Below are 14,496 nucleotides of genomic sequence, written 5' to 3' on the forward strand. Positions count from 1 at the left end.
GTTTGTTCTGCTTGATTAAATTCCTGAATTCCCAGCATTCTTCCAGTCCTGCCTCAGTAACTGCACTTAGGAGGTGGGCTGTGATCAGAACTGCATGGCAGATCTCAGTGTGTGACAGTCAGACATGGGAGCCACATGTGGAAAAAATACCCCATTTGCATCCACCAAGGTATTAAGTGATGTTTGTTTCTCTTCCACAGGTTTAGAAATAAAAGAACATGTCCAGAAGCAAGAAGTTGCCAACAGTTTGCCGGCGCCTCCTCAGATGCCTCTGCCAGAAATACCTCAGCAGTGGCTGGTGAGTGTTATATTTAATTATATAAAGCTATACAAGAGAGAATGTATTTATGGTAAGTCCTAAAAGAAATGGTTACAAGGGAGAAGAGACTGCAGGTCCAGGGAAATAATTATTCTCTCACCTCTGCTTGAGGGAATTCGGTTCAGCCTGCAGAAGAGATGTCAAAAAATTCCCTGTGGTGAAATAAGCTTGGGAATAGGTCACCTGCAAAGGCTGTGGAATGGCCATCCGTGGCATCCTTGGAGATTTTCAGAATTCGTACAAAAGTCTGAGCAGCATAGCCTTAATTTCAAAAGTTGACCTGTCAACTTATGTTGGAGCTTTTGTTGAGCTCCAACAACAAAAGTTGGAGGCTGGCCTAGCCAATCTCACAGGTCCCAGACAGTTTCTTACACTTTTATTGGTAACATTTCCTGGAGTAAGCCTAACGTGGAGATTCCTTTCCGTAGCTGAAAAATGAAGTTGCAGAGTTTTAAAATGAAGGAAGAATACTTCATTTTTTATTAATAAAGTCTTTAGTGCCTTTTCTGCCCAATCTCTGGGTGGGAAATTCCCTTCAGATCAAGCAGGTGCACTGATTCTTAGAGGTGTTTATGGCAAAGATACTGATTGAAATCTGTAATTCAATCCTTCAGTTGGGAGCAGCTGTCTTGTTATAGAAAAAAAACTCTAAACAAAGTTTCGGTGCTTCTCTCCTAGTGACTTTACAGTAGATAAAATGAAGAAAACATTTTCAGCATTTTTTTTGGAGAAGCGAAAGCATATTGTGGTTTAGCCGTTGAAGGTTGAACTGATAGAGTATTATCCCTTTATTCTTGTGTGGAAAATTTTGTGCACAGGGATAAGGACCATCCATGGAGACCCTCGTTCACTGAAGCAGGAAGCACAGATGCAGCTCACAGGGCCAGAGTAACTGAATTACTGATGTTCTGCACCACTTTAGTCTGGTTTTTTGTTATCACATTTATGCCTGGGCCTGAGTGATATATAAGCCAGTAGCTTCTTATGAACATAAGAACTAATGTATCAGATTGAGCTCCCAGCCAGCCTTTTGTAAAATGCTATGGACTGCAGAAAAAAACAAAAAACACAACAAACATGTATTGTATGGAATACCTTAATCTTACTTTCCTTCTAAGCAAAGCCATCGTTAGGTTTGTGATAGTAAATTAATTATGCATATATTTAAGGATGCAAAAGAAGTCTTAATAATATGCAGTGAAACTTAGAGAATCCATTTCATGGTTAACAGTGCCAGAAAGTGATTATTTTTATTTAATTCAAAATGCATACAGCATAAATTACAAGGGAAAGAGTTCAGAAGAGGCAGGATAATTATGCAAAATGAACATACCTTTGAAATGTAGACTTCAGGTACTTCAGGTTTCATAAACTGAAACCAGCTAAGATCCTCATTCTTTTATATTTGTGTGGGTTCAGTTTGGCTCTGAAGATTCAAATTGTTTTTCTTAGGACAACCCATCTCCTTTTCCTTTTTCATACACTAATGTGCAAATTCCCCTAAAGTTGGTACAGCTGCAGCAAGTTAAATGGTGTGAAGTATGAATTAGGTCCAGGAGGTCAGCACTGGTTTTTGCAGTAGTTAATTTTGGATTTTTAATAACAAAAATATTTCTCTGAGATATTGTGGGAATTACCATGGAAGTTGACACAGTCAGAGCTGGCTGGTCTGCAGTATGGTCTTCTCATGTTGAGCCTGGCAAAATGGATTTTGAACATGGCCCTCCCTTGTGATCTGCTTCTTACACTGCAGATGTTTTCACCTTGAATTAATTTTTTCCATAGTGCTAGAAGCTGATTTTTGGCAGTGTTTCTGAAATTCTGTTGCTGCTGTCAGACAGTGGTGGATTTCAGCTCCCTTTCAGTGCCACTATGAGATGAGCCAGGAGGTGTCCCAAGCCTCTCATTGTCTTGCAATATCCAAATACAGGATACAAGTGGTGATATTTTAAAATGGTAGCACAATGTAATTTGTGAAAAAGATGACAGACTGCTGCTGTCCTGCAAAAGACCAGGAGGAATCTGAAGAAAAAGACAAAACCATCAGCTTTTTGTCCTTTGAACACTGTGGTAAGCTCAGACCCCAGTCTTACTTTGAATTCTTCTCCTGAAGTCACATTGATATAATGGAATTGATCATTAGCTGTTTCTTGGAAACCTTTCACAATTGGGTGTCTCTTTGTAAAACCCTTGTTATTATTGATATGTTCAGAGACTGTCATATTAGCTTTCTTTTCGTACACAGGACATCAGTGACAGTGGCCAAAATGTGATTCTCTCAGCCATTACTGCTCTTGCCTGGTGCTTTTCAATCCACCCTGAATCAATGGACTCCGAAAAATGTGTAGCCGATGCCAATCTATGAAAACTGTAAATAATTGCAGTGATATAAATACTGAGCTACCTTTCCTAGCCACTTTTCATAGATGGTGTTTCCATAGCTGAGTGGAAAAAAATTCCCCGGGCCCACCAGGCTGGAATATCCTGCTGCTGGTTGCCCTTCTTCATGTGGCAAGTTGGAAGTAATTCTCTATGGCACCTCTTTTTGACAGCTATTCAGGACAGAAAGTTTTTTCCACTTGCTAAGTAACATCTAGTGATGGTCTCAGCCTCCAATGAAAACACGTTGTGCTGATGGAGCATAGGAATTTACTGGAGGTGGGAATCAATGACTTCAAATAAACTGTACACTGTTTTAAAATCTCTGGGTTTAGCCCATCAGTTATTGAATGTGATGAAAATTAAAGGTTCATTTACACCACTGTTGCTCTTTATGTCACTCAAGGATTTCTGCATTCAAAAATGTTTAGTCTGAATTGATGTTTAAGTTTCTACTTGTGTAAAGATGTGTGGGTGGGAAGGAATTCAATACTCCTTAAAGTAGTGCCAGGAGCCAGAATTATGTGTGGGCAGGTGCTGTGCAAGGTTTCCTTTGTAAATCTGTAAATAGACCTGCATATTTGCTCAGGCCAAATCTTTTATCAGTTTTGTTATTCATCAGACCATGAACAAAGAGTATAAAATTCATTTTATTGAGACATACTATTAATAGTTTAAACTAAGTCTCAAGTTATTAAAACACATTAGAGCTTGGAGAGTTTTACTGGACTCTGTGGGCTTTGAAGGGACAAAGTTGAGGGACAAAGTTGAGCCTTAGGTATACTTGAATTAAGAAAATCACTAAGCACACAGTCTCTTAGTATTTCTCTTTTATATACATTTCCTTGGCTACATCTAGCTCTTTAACTGTAGAGAGCTAGTCTGGCAGACTTTCTGTCAGGGATGGAAAGCTCAAATCCCCTCTGTGTGTGCAGCTCTTTTAGGTGGCTGGCAAAGTAAATGCTGCAGATAAAGGATGTGAAGCTTAAAGGCAACTCTGAGTCCCTCTAGAGAGCTGAGCCACCACTTGTCTGGGTGTGTTGCTCTGAATTTGCCAGCAGGGATGCAGTGCCAGCAGCTCTGAGGCTGTTTTTGGGTCAGCTGCAGAGCAGGAGGTCACTGTGTTTGAAATGGAGTCCTGTCTGTTCTCCCTTCCTCAGCCTGCTCACTGCCAGGGCTTGTCTTCAGCCTGCCTCACCCACCTCTACATCAGCAGCAGCTTTTATGGCTTTCCCCTGCTCTTCACAGGCAAGCAGCAGTGCTTGATGATGGGTTTGGAGGAGCAACAGAGCCAAGGCTCTGTGCATGCTTCAAAGTGCTGCAGGTGGTTTAACACCTGGGATCCCATCCTTGCACCATCACCAAGCTGCCTTGAAGCACATTTTCCGCTGAGGCAGTAGGATAATATCCGGTGTATCCCGCTGCTCAGATGTGCCTGAGGATTACTGGCATAAATTATCCACAGCATGACAGTGACAGAATACTTCTAGCCTCCAAGCATTTGGTTGTCATACTGCATCTGACAGTTGGTGATTTCATTGCACTGTGCTGTCCAACAAAATCAAACACAAACGGCACACTTAGCTATTTTGCATGATTTTCACAGTGAAATCGAGTGTATGTTTTGTTTTTCTTGGAATATTGACAATTTAATAATTATTTAACCGCAACAAATGTTCAGCAAAATTCCAGAACCCTGCAGATATGAATCAAAAGAATGGGTCATCTTCCTCCAACCCACTCCACAATACACATTCACTCTGTAGGAGTGCTTCATATAAATGGGTTTCCTGTTGTGGAGAAATCATTTGACAGCCTCCCTTTATCTGGCTGCCTGTCAGATAAACTCTTAGATACTTAGTAGAAAATGCTGAAATGAGACAGTGTCCTTGCAGAAGAAGAAAAATCACCTGGAAATCGAAAGGATTCTTGAGATGATATATCACCAGTTATATTAATCATTCTTTGCACAGCAAACAAAAAAGTGACAGTTTTTGAACTTTTTCTAAAGTGTGCCTTGAGAAAAGTGCAATAACAGAAGCAAGGGGTCCATGTGTCAGGTGGGTACATGGGAATCTCTTGTTTCATTTGCCTTTTTCTTCTAACACTGAAAAACAGTTGTTATTCTCTGTTCCTCTTTAAAGATGATCTAAAGACAGTGCTAATTTTCAGGTTCTTTCCTTGGAGCAGAGTCAAAAGAAGAGTCAAAAGCCACAAAAATAAATGTACCAAATATTCATTCAAAGCTGGCTATACTTTCAGCTTGAACAGGTCTGGGCAAGTTCTTCCATAACGAAGGAACAAGTAGAGGCCTTTTTAAATTATCAGTGCAGTTACTCTTACTGCAGGCAATGATAAAATATTAACCCTTTCAGAAACCAGCTAAAATCTATTCACTAGCATTTAAGTTTCTTTAGCCCACTATTTCAATTTTGAAGTTGTTCCACCATCCCAGTGCTCGTTGCCAGTCCTTGTCTGTGTGTTTAAGTAGGTCCTTTTCCCCTCACCATGGTACGTGTGTTTCAGATATCCTTTGTAACCCCAGTCATATTCCTCTCAGGTTTCATTTCATTCCACTGTGTATAAGAAAGGCTCTGTCAGTTCCTTTCTGAGCTATGGTTTAATGCTTGTGAATGATACCAATATTTCTCCTGATCAGCTGCTATAAGGATCATGTACTTTGATCATAGGTGACCAGAACAGAAGTCATAGGACATAGAATCACTTAGGTTGGAAAAGACCCTTAAGACCATTGAGTCCAACTGTTTGCCTAAAGCTCCCATTAAACTGTGTCCCCACATGCCACATCTGCACAACTTCAGAGAGCTCCAGTTATGTGACTTCACTGCTTCCCTGGGCAGCCTGTTTCAGTGCTTGGCCACCCTTCTGGTGAATACATTTCTCCTGGTATCTGAACCTCCCCTGGCGTGACTTGAGACTGTGACATTTGTCCTGTTGCTTGTTACTTGGAAGAAGAGACTGACCCCATCTGGCTACAACCTTCTTTCAGGTGAGGGATGGGGTCTCTCTTGAGCCTCCTTTTCTCCAGGCCAAACACCCCTGCCTCCCTCAGCCTCTAAGACTTGTGTTCCAGACCCTTTCCCAGCTCTGTTGCCCTTCTTTGGACTCACTCCAGCACCTCAGTGTCCTTCTTGTTGTGAGGGGCCCAAAAGGATTTGAGGTGTGACCTCACCAATGCCCAGTACAGGGTGACAATCTCTGCCCTGGTCCTGTTGGCTGCACCACTGCTGATCCAGGCCAGGTGCCATTGGCCTTCTTGGCCACCTGGGCACACTGGGATTGTGGAATATTATAAGTCATTGCATAAGGAATAAGGCTGAAGAAATGTATACCACCTCTTTTTTTTCTGTTAGCGTGTCTTGCAGGACACTATAGTTGCCATTTCCGTTTTCCATGGTTGAGGCTGGTGAATTATTGTTGATGATTTATTTCACATTTACAAATGGTACCACAGAAAAGTTTTAGTTAAAGCAATTACCTTCTCAGTTAATTTATAGTATACCTTTATAGCAATGCACATCACCATATTTCAAAACTTTCCTCATGTCTAAGCTGCCAGAATGAGCTGTTCTCAGCTGCTTTTAGTTGGAATTTACATTTAAACTGGATGAGTTAGAGTAGAATTGACCTCTTTTACCAAAATTTTTTTATGATCATTGTGAAGCTATTTCCCTTTTTTCTTTTTTTAACTAGACACTGATGATCTTTGACCTTCTTACAAGAAAATTACTCAATTACTAATGCCACAGATTTCATAGGATATTGTCCCACTATTTATTGTAGAATGCTCACACTTCTGACCTCAGGTTTTTAATTTCTTGTTTCTATGCTATACCTGTCTATAAAACCCCTTCCCTGTGATGATAGTTGGAGACCAGATTTTTTTTTGGTTTCCTGATCATTCGTATTAATGTTCTGTGCACAAATACATGGGGAAGGAATTAGGCCAGTAAGGACCAGGTCTCCTCTTGTTTTAACTTGATACAGTGCTCAGGCCCTTAAACAGTATTGTTCCAGTGGAAATGGCGTTGCCTACACTTTAATCACTGTACTGCCTTGTCCTCACTGTCATGTCTCACACTTGGATAAGTTTATTAACTTCTGGAAGAGAAAGGTGATTTTGTCTTTTCTGGGGAGTACAGACACTTCTTTGAGCACAGTCAGAATAAACAACTCTGACTGAGAGCCCCATGCTGTTTAAAATTCAGATTAATCTTTCTCATGTAATATGTATGAAAGTTAGCATACTAGCATTAATTAAAGCCCATTTCATTTCTTGCTACACACAGACCCTTTGCTTGACATGAGTCAAGTCTATTGTTTTGCCTGTGTGATGCTTCCAACTGGCTGTGTAATAATCTTTTATTATAAATTATGAATGATACAGAAATACCTTGTTTTTGTTTCTGGCTCATTTGCTTTCACTTTTAATTATTTTGTTAGATCTTCTGTTCCTTCCATTGAGTCAGGAGTTTATTTGCACTCCAGTCTTCCACAGAGTTTGGGTGTAACTCTTTCCAGCTACCTGTCCTTTCAGTGGTGCTTTCCATGCTCCAGTCTTTTTGGTTTTATTTACTATCTCAAATAATATGTATGTAATTACATACAGTAGCAAGAACTGAGACAATTTGTATATGGACACAGACTGACAGTGCCATCAGAAGTGCAAGAACCAGCGGGGTTTTCTACTCAGTCAATATAATATGTTCTGTTACTGTTTCCACTTGGTCCTCTTCATTGTCATCTTTGCCTTCCTGTTTCTTAGGTGAAGGGGTTGTTCAGGTATCTGAGCAGGTGTGATGTACCTTGTGAAACAGTAACTCAGCTCCTGGTGAGCTAAAGGTGTAAATGCTCTCCAGACAATCTTCAGATCAAACTGTGGAGCCATAGGACGCCCTGATTCATTTGTTAATGTGACCAAGTGTTCAGATCTCTTTCCCATCATCAGGCTGTGCTTTCTGAGGCTGTGATCTGTTTGTAGTCTCTGTACACACTAAGCACTTTTCCAGTGATATCTTTAATTAGGCATTCACCCCCAAGTCAGCAGACACGCTCTCAGGCTGTGTCAGATGTTCCTCCTCTCCCAGGAGGACAGCGTGCCAAGTGTGTGCCTGCTGTTCTTAACCTTATCCTGCTCAAATCCCTGTTCAGGATCACCCCCTAAGGAGAAGCTCCACTTGAGCTTGTACTCATCCTCTGCCTGGTGATCACTTCCACTTCTTTCCCCCTTGTCCTCATCTGTTCAGCACTGCAGAATCTGGTGGGTGACCAGTTCTGCTATTCATGGGATTCATATTGCTGGGCATCCCATCATGTCAAACTCTGGCTGTTGGTTTCTCAGGGAATTCCTTCTGCTTTTTCTGGGTATCACTGGCATTGTAGAGGTATGTGCTAGAACTGCATATGCAGGCAGAGATGGTCAGGTGGGACTACAGCAACAGCCCATCAAGTGGCCCTGTTACCTCCCTTCTGGTGGGAGTGACAGGGTTACTCCATTCCAAAAAGTTGAGTTTTGTAGCTGTCTGGCTGGTTTTGCTGCCTTTTGTGCACAGAAGCTGGGAAGATAAGTTGTTAAGACTTCTTTCACATTGTTTGGCTCCCAGTTTTGTGGGTCCAACTGACAAGCTCAGAAATAATGAACTTAGAATATGAGGCAGAGGTCAAATGAAGACTATTTCTCAGCTTTTCATTGTGTACACTCAGGCTAATATTGCACAACTTAAAACAATCTTAATGTCCCACAAAGTCAGCACTTTGGTCCTGAATAAATCCAAGGTCCATCCACATCCTCAATTGCTAGGAATAAATAGTGAATTCTCTTTAGCACAACTATGAATTTATTTAAGGGCTGTCATACCAAACTCATGGAAAGTACTAATGCCCTTGCAGTGCTACAAAAAAAGCCTGATTGAAATGTATGCTCAGTAATTTTATGAATTGTATTTTACTCAGTTTTTTGGTTCATCTTGCTTTCTGGACATTCATTCTTTCACATGTGGGGTTAGGGGTCATAGATGTGTGTGTACTCTTCCCCTGCCTCCAGGCTGAAGATGCAGTGGGGCTGTGCAGACGTCAGGTCTAAGCTTGCTCCAGAGCAAATGACATGTGCCTGTCTCAAAGTTTGTTCTTGACAGCCCAGATTTGCCTGCTGGCTCCTGAACAGCGTTTTTGGACATCCCCAGTGTGTGACCCCTTTTCTGTTCTCCTGTTACTGCCTTCAGCACCGATGGGTTGTGTATCAGCTGGAGCCAAACCGGTGGCTGATGCAGTAACACACATGTAAGTGTGGCACTTGAGCTGCTGGCAGTGTTTGCCTGCAGCACGGGTTACTGACAGGCTCTGCTGAACTCACTGCTTTGCACTGGAAATCTCCACATCCTAAATCATAAAGGAAGGTACTTCTTTCTGTCAAGTCTTCATTGGGGTATAAAGTGATTTTACATCCTCAGGCCTCTATACATTGCCATTTATTTTCCTTTGTCTTTCAGACGGCTTTCCATATTGTCACCAGATTATCAGATAAACCATCTGTAAAATAAAAGTTACTGTCTATCTTGCCCAGTACCCTTGGACAGAAGTGGGGAAATAAAGTAGTGTGTCTCTCAGGATAAAGGAAGAAAGAGTTTATTGCTGGTCTGTGGAATACAGGTGGGCAGGTGGAGGGGTAGATCATAATATGCTATTAAATTAAGATGTCCATACAAGTCTGTTTCAGAGTCCAGTAGGATAACAAATTTTACCATTTTGCTTCTTTCTCCTAACAATCAATCTTGTAAACTGGAACTGGGCATCACAATCCAGTCTCTAATTTCATCAGCGATCTCACCTCTGTAATGTAATGATCACCTCCTCTGCTTCTTGGTTTCAATTAAAGCAGCTCTCAGTTGGTCTCAAACCCAGGGCCTGACAAATGTCTTCATCAGTACTGTTTCATTATTGCTGTTATTATTCTTGACAACAACGTATTATATCTTTGTCCCTATTCCTCCAAGGAGATCAAAGTAATGTCAATTTCTTTTCTCAGTTCTTATTGGTGTGACTGAGAGAGGTGGTTTATCTTGAGAGGCAACATTCTCTAGGTTTCTTCTCTGTTGCCTGTCATTAAAACAAAACAAAACAAAACAACAACAACAAAAAAAACCACCAAAACAAAACCCCCCCAAAAAAAGAAGTTCATGGTGATGCCTTCCTTGCAGGTTGCTAGGTCTTTACTCCTGATACCACTCAAGCTACATGTGTTCTAGTGTTTTTTTAGATTTAATCTTTTTTCAGAATATGTAAATAATTTTGTGGGGTTTATGGCCTTTTTATTTTTTTCACGTAAACTATTGAAAATTTATTGAATAAAGACTTACTTCATAATTCATAACTTCATAAAAATTCTTCCAGTAAAAATTGCTGAGTGGAAAGAATGAAACAATACAACTAGTAATAGTAAAACCATTAAAGAACTATAAATATTAGTAACTAATACCAGAATGCACACATAGAAGTTTTTATGTATCTTGCTGGTTAAACTTGTAAACTCCATAGCTGGCGAAAGTTGTAATTGTTTATGGTACAGATTTGAGGGAGATTTTATTTTTGTATATAATAATTTGCAGGGTTTTTTAATATTAAAGCAGCCCCACTTTTATCAAAAAAGTATTTAATGTTGGATGTTTCTGTTTCATAAATTTATAATTGTTTTCAACTTTGTTATGGCAAGCACTGCAAAATGCATTTCAGAGAGGAGGGCCCAGTTAATTCAGCAATGGATTCCATCTGTGTTGACCTTGGCTGCACAGCCCAGCCCGCCCCAGCTGTATGAAGTAACAGCAGGGTTGAAATCAGACAAGCACCATTTGTGTTTCATTTCCTTTTTTCTTTCTTTCTGAAAAACATTTTGTATAAAAACAAGGATTTTTTTTTTTCTCCTGATCTTTATTGGAACTTCTCATTTGTCCCTGGATAAAATACAGCTTTGAAACCTTGGTGCTGTGTCAAGTCAAAATTGGAATGACTCAAGACTTGTATTTCCTGGGTGAATAAGGTTCAATAATGAGAGGAATTTCATATCTTCACCTGATGGAAAAAATGGTTTAAGGCTAGACCAAGAAATTAATTTGTCTAATGAAAAGGGTGGTATGAATCTATACTGCCCCAGGAACAAACTGTGACCCCAGCTAATGAGAACAAGGTTCTACCCACTGGTGTGAAAGGGGAAAATCAACTCTTTGGAGGCAGTTTTGCCTCTTGTGTCTATACTTCAGGCCACACAGAGGTGATATGTGTACAGCAATTCATAATTGCTGTCAATTTTCCAACAGTAATGAACATGTAATAATTTTTAATGTCCCTTATGGCTGTTGTGCAGCAGCAGCTAACCTTGAAAGACTCATTTATTTTGTCATGATGTGCAGGTTGTCAATTGGATTTTTTTCAGCAAAATTATGGGATCACTACACTAAAAGTTGTATTTTTTCTTTATTTTGCTTCTTTGACATATAATTTCTCTAGAAATCTGGTCTGTGAGGAAATCTCATTTGGTCCACATTATAGGTAACAGTAATTGCCAACTGTAATTTGTAATTGATTGTGACGTAAGAACTTGGCTGTATTATTTGATAATAGAAGTAATACTAGTGTAAATTTCAGTCTGACCAGGAATTTCTGTGTTCAGTCATAAATCAGTTCATTGTTCATGAAAAAGTTTCTCATTTTACTTGGTGTGCAAAGTGAGTCCATGCAGGATGAGCTGAAGGGCAGGGTTAGTCCCTGCTAGCTCCTTGCCTTCCTGGGAATGTGAACTCTGGGAATGCACAAGCATTTACCTGCAAGTGGATAGGAATTTGACTACAGAACACTCTAAGGGAGGGACTCATCTTTGTGATGGTGTTAAGAATCAGGTGACTGGTGTAGGTGTGTGATCAGCAATGAGATTTGGAGATGTCAGGCTTTGAAATATTCAAAGATGAATCCAGCCCCGAAAGTGCCCACAGAAGTAATTTCAGTGCAGTTAATGGCACATGTTATTAAAGCTCAGGCTCCTCCCAGGTAACTTCAGTTCTGTAGCAAAAGAGGAGCGCAGTCCCTGTGGCTTCATCTGTGTGATGTGGAAGAAGGTTCTGCTAGGCTGGTCAGCCCACCTGAGGTACAGCCCAAAAGTGTCTCTATCTGACCAGGTACTCACTTCAGTATCTCCCTTCATTCTCTTAGTTTACACTGGGTCAGTCCAGTGCAGACAAACACCATTGCATCACTCTGATTCCTTGGGAAAAAAAAAAAAAAAAAGAAAAAAAAAAGTATTGAAAAACTATTACTGCAGAAATGTGACTCTTCTTGCAAGTTAAATTTTTGTAATCATGCAGTGAACCATCGGTGCTGAAAAAAGGCTTCAGTATTTTCTCTAACACACAAAAATGAAGTTAAAAACCTAGGGCAAATATGAATGGGTCCCATAAAATACAGTTGTTTTGGTTCTTGTTAAGGATATAGAACAGTAAAGTCATACAGAAGAAGTCACAGAGTACTAAATTTACTTCGTTTTTACATCAACATACAACTAGTTGGTCAGTTTTAAATTAAAAGCATGTTTATATTTAAAAGAAGCAGTTTAGAATTTGACCTAGTATTTTACACATTTATTTTATTGTGTAATATTGTCTTGATTTTTCAAACTTTTCCTTGTTTGTATGTAGTAATAGCATTATAAACATTAATATATATATTAAGAATTGATTTGCCATTGAAGAAACACCTTTCATGAAAACATGATTCAATTATTTGTCCTTAAATAGCCCAGGCTATTTAACTTTTCTACAGTGTCCAACCAAACTGCTGTTTGCTGCTGTAACGTGAAGTATTTTAGGTGTAAAATACTAATAAATAAGCCTTAACACTGTAAAGTGTATGCATAAAAATCTCTTTGCTACATAGACCCATTAGTTTGAAATGGAGAAAGAATGTAATATCTTTTCAGTATTTTTACCACTTAATGCTGTTGTAGAGAAAAAATCTTTTAATATAGATATTACATTGATCTTGCCATCCTTAGCAATGACAAGTAGGATTCTAGAGTGTTTACCATTTCCAAAGGACTCAGTTGGAGGAAATGCAAGAAGGTTTTGTTTCCTTATCATGAGTAAAGGTCCGGACAATAATGATACATTTATAAACTTATCAGCATGTTATGAAGCATAATTAAGTTGCTTTACTGTTTCAAGTATCAGCCTTTACTTATTATTGTTTAATTATAACAACATATGAGGAACTTGAGATTTGGGCTTGCTTCTCATCTTAAAGATGCTGCCTTGCAGAGCATTTAATTGAGCCCTCCAGAGCCTTGCCTTTAGAGATAGTTAACATAAGAAATAGTCACAATAGCAGGGTTTATGAAGCTGGTTGCATTGGCACTGATCATGAGCAGATGTTCTGTCCGTGTTTAATTTAACACCTTGTTGCTCTGTAATCACTTTTTCTTTTTTTGTTCATTTAGCCGCCAGATAATGGGCCTCCACCACTGCCAACATCCTCCCTTCCTGAAGGCTATTATGAAGAGGCAGTGCCACTTAGTCCTGGGAAGGCTCCTGAGTACATCACTTCCAGTGAGTAAGATATTCCCAGGCAGTTTCTGAGCAGTTGATAATTTCAGTGACCTTCAGCTTTTTTAGGATTTGAGAACTCCATCACTGTTGATGCTGTGGCGATGTGTCGTGAGAGTTCCTTTGACAGTTTGGGCCAGTTCTGGTTATCCTCACTGGCCATGCATTGGACTGGTTTGCAGAACTATTCTGGTGTGCATTGGATTGGTTTGCAGAACTGTTTTGGTGTGCTGAAACTGGCTCCTTTCACAGAAAACTAAACTTGTTGCTTAGGTAAGGAGCACATAAACAGCTTTCAGCAGCTGTTGCAGACAGAGGGTCCAAATTAGCCATTAACCTTTTAGGCTGCTTTGAACCACAGACAATGGGGGCACTGGACCAGGAGTCCAGAGTTAAATATTGCCCAGAGTTAAATATTTGCCCCGCTAAACTGATCACACTGTGAATGTAGAGGTCTCAGAAACTGGTACTGACCTGCACATCTTCCTGCTGTGCCCCTATTGCACTGAATTGCTTGCTAAAATAGACAAATAAAAAGGAAAAAAAGGAACTGTTGGAAAGATATGATTTGCAGATTGATGGCACATTGTGGAAATGGATGAATTGGTCACAGCAGCTCCCACAAGCCTTGTGTGATGTCCATGTCAGTACTTTCGTGTCCACTTATTCAGGGCAGTAGGCATAGGGCTGCCTCTGCCTGTCTACCGGAATGTCCTTGCAACACCCAAATGTTCTTTTTCACACCCAAATACTTCCCCAAAGAGTTGTGCACTTCAGTGGAGCTGTGCTGAGAGCACCCTGATGAAACACTGCAATAATTGCGTGGCCTTTACACAGGGTCATTTATGTACCATGCTTTTTTATTTGCTGCAGTAATTTATTACTTGTGTAGGGCTGATTTATCACTAATCATTGTTTTCTATGGTTCAAAGATTAAAGACATATCTTCCCCTATTTTATAACCATTTTAATTCTTTTAAATTATCTCTCTGTTCTTAAAACATGCATAGGAATCATCTTAAAGCTAAAATACTATTCATCTGTACACTAAACAAACTGATGTTATCTAGCAGCTTTTAATTAACCTAAGAAGTTCAAGATAAGAAAGTTTCATGTGCTGGAAAGCAAATGAAAGAATATATGGACTTAGAAGAGCAGCAGAATCACTCTTCTCTTCATTTCCTCCCTTGAAAT

The 14,496-nt window shown here is 39.8% G+C and overlaps 1 protein-coding gene across 2 annotated transcripts in view; it reads left to right on the top strand.

Moving 5' to 3' along the window:
• Positions 1-14,496, top strand: part of AFAP1 (actin filament associated protein 1) — a 112,161-nt gene that overhangs the window by 53,216 nt on the left and 44,449 nt on the right. For both annotated transcript variants that reach the window (XM_030270679.4, XM_030270681.4), the window contains exons 3-4: positions 201-298; positions 13,197-13,305. In XM_030270679.4, the coding sequence (XP_030126539.2) occupies positions 201-298; positions 13,197-13,305 (207 nt within the window). The remainder of the gene's footprint in view (positions 1-200; positions 299-13,196; positions 13,306-14,496) is intronic.

Source organism: Taeniopygia guttata, chromosome 4 (genome assembly GCF_048771995.1).
Source record: "Taeniopygia guttata chromosome 4, bTaeGut7.mat, whole genome shotgun sequence".
NCBI classification, from domain to species: Eukaryota; Metazoa; Chordata; class Aves; order Passeriformes; family Estrildidae; genus Taeniopygia; species Taeniopygia guttata.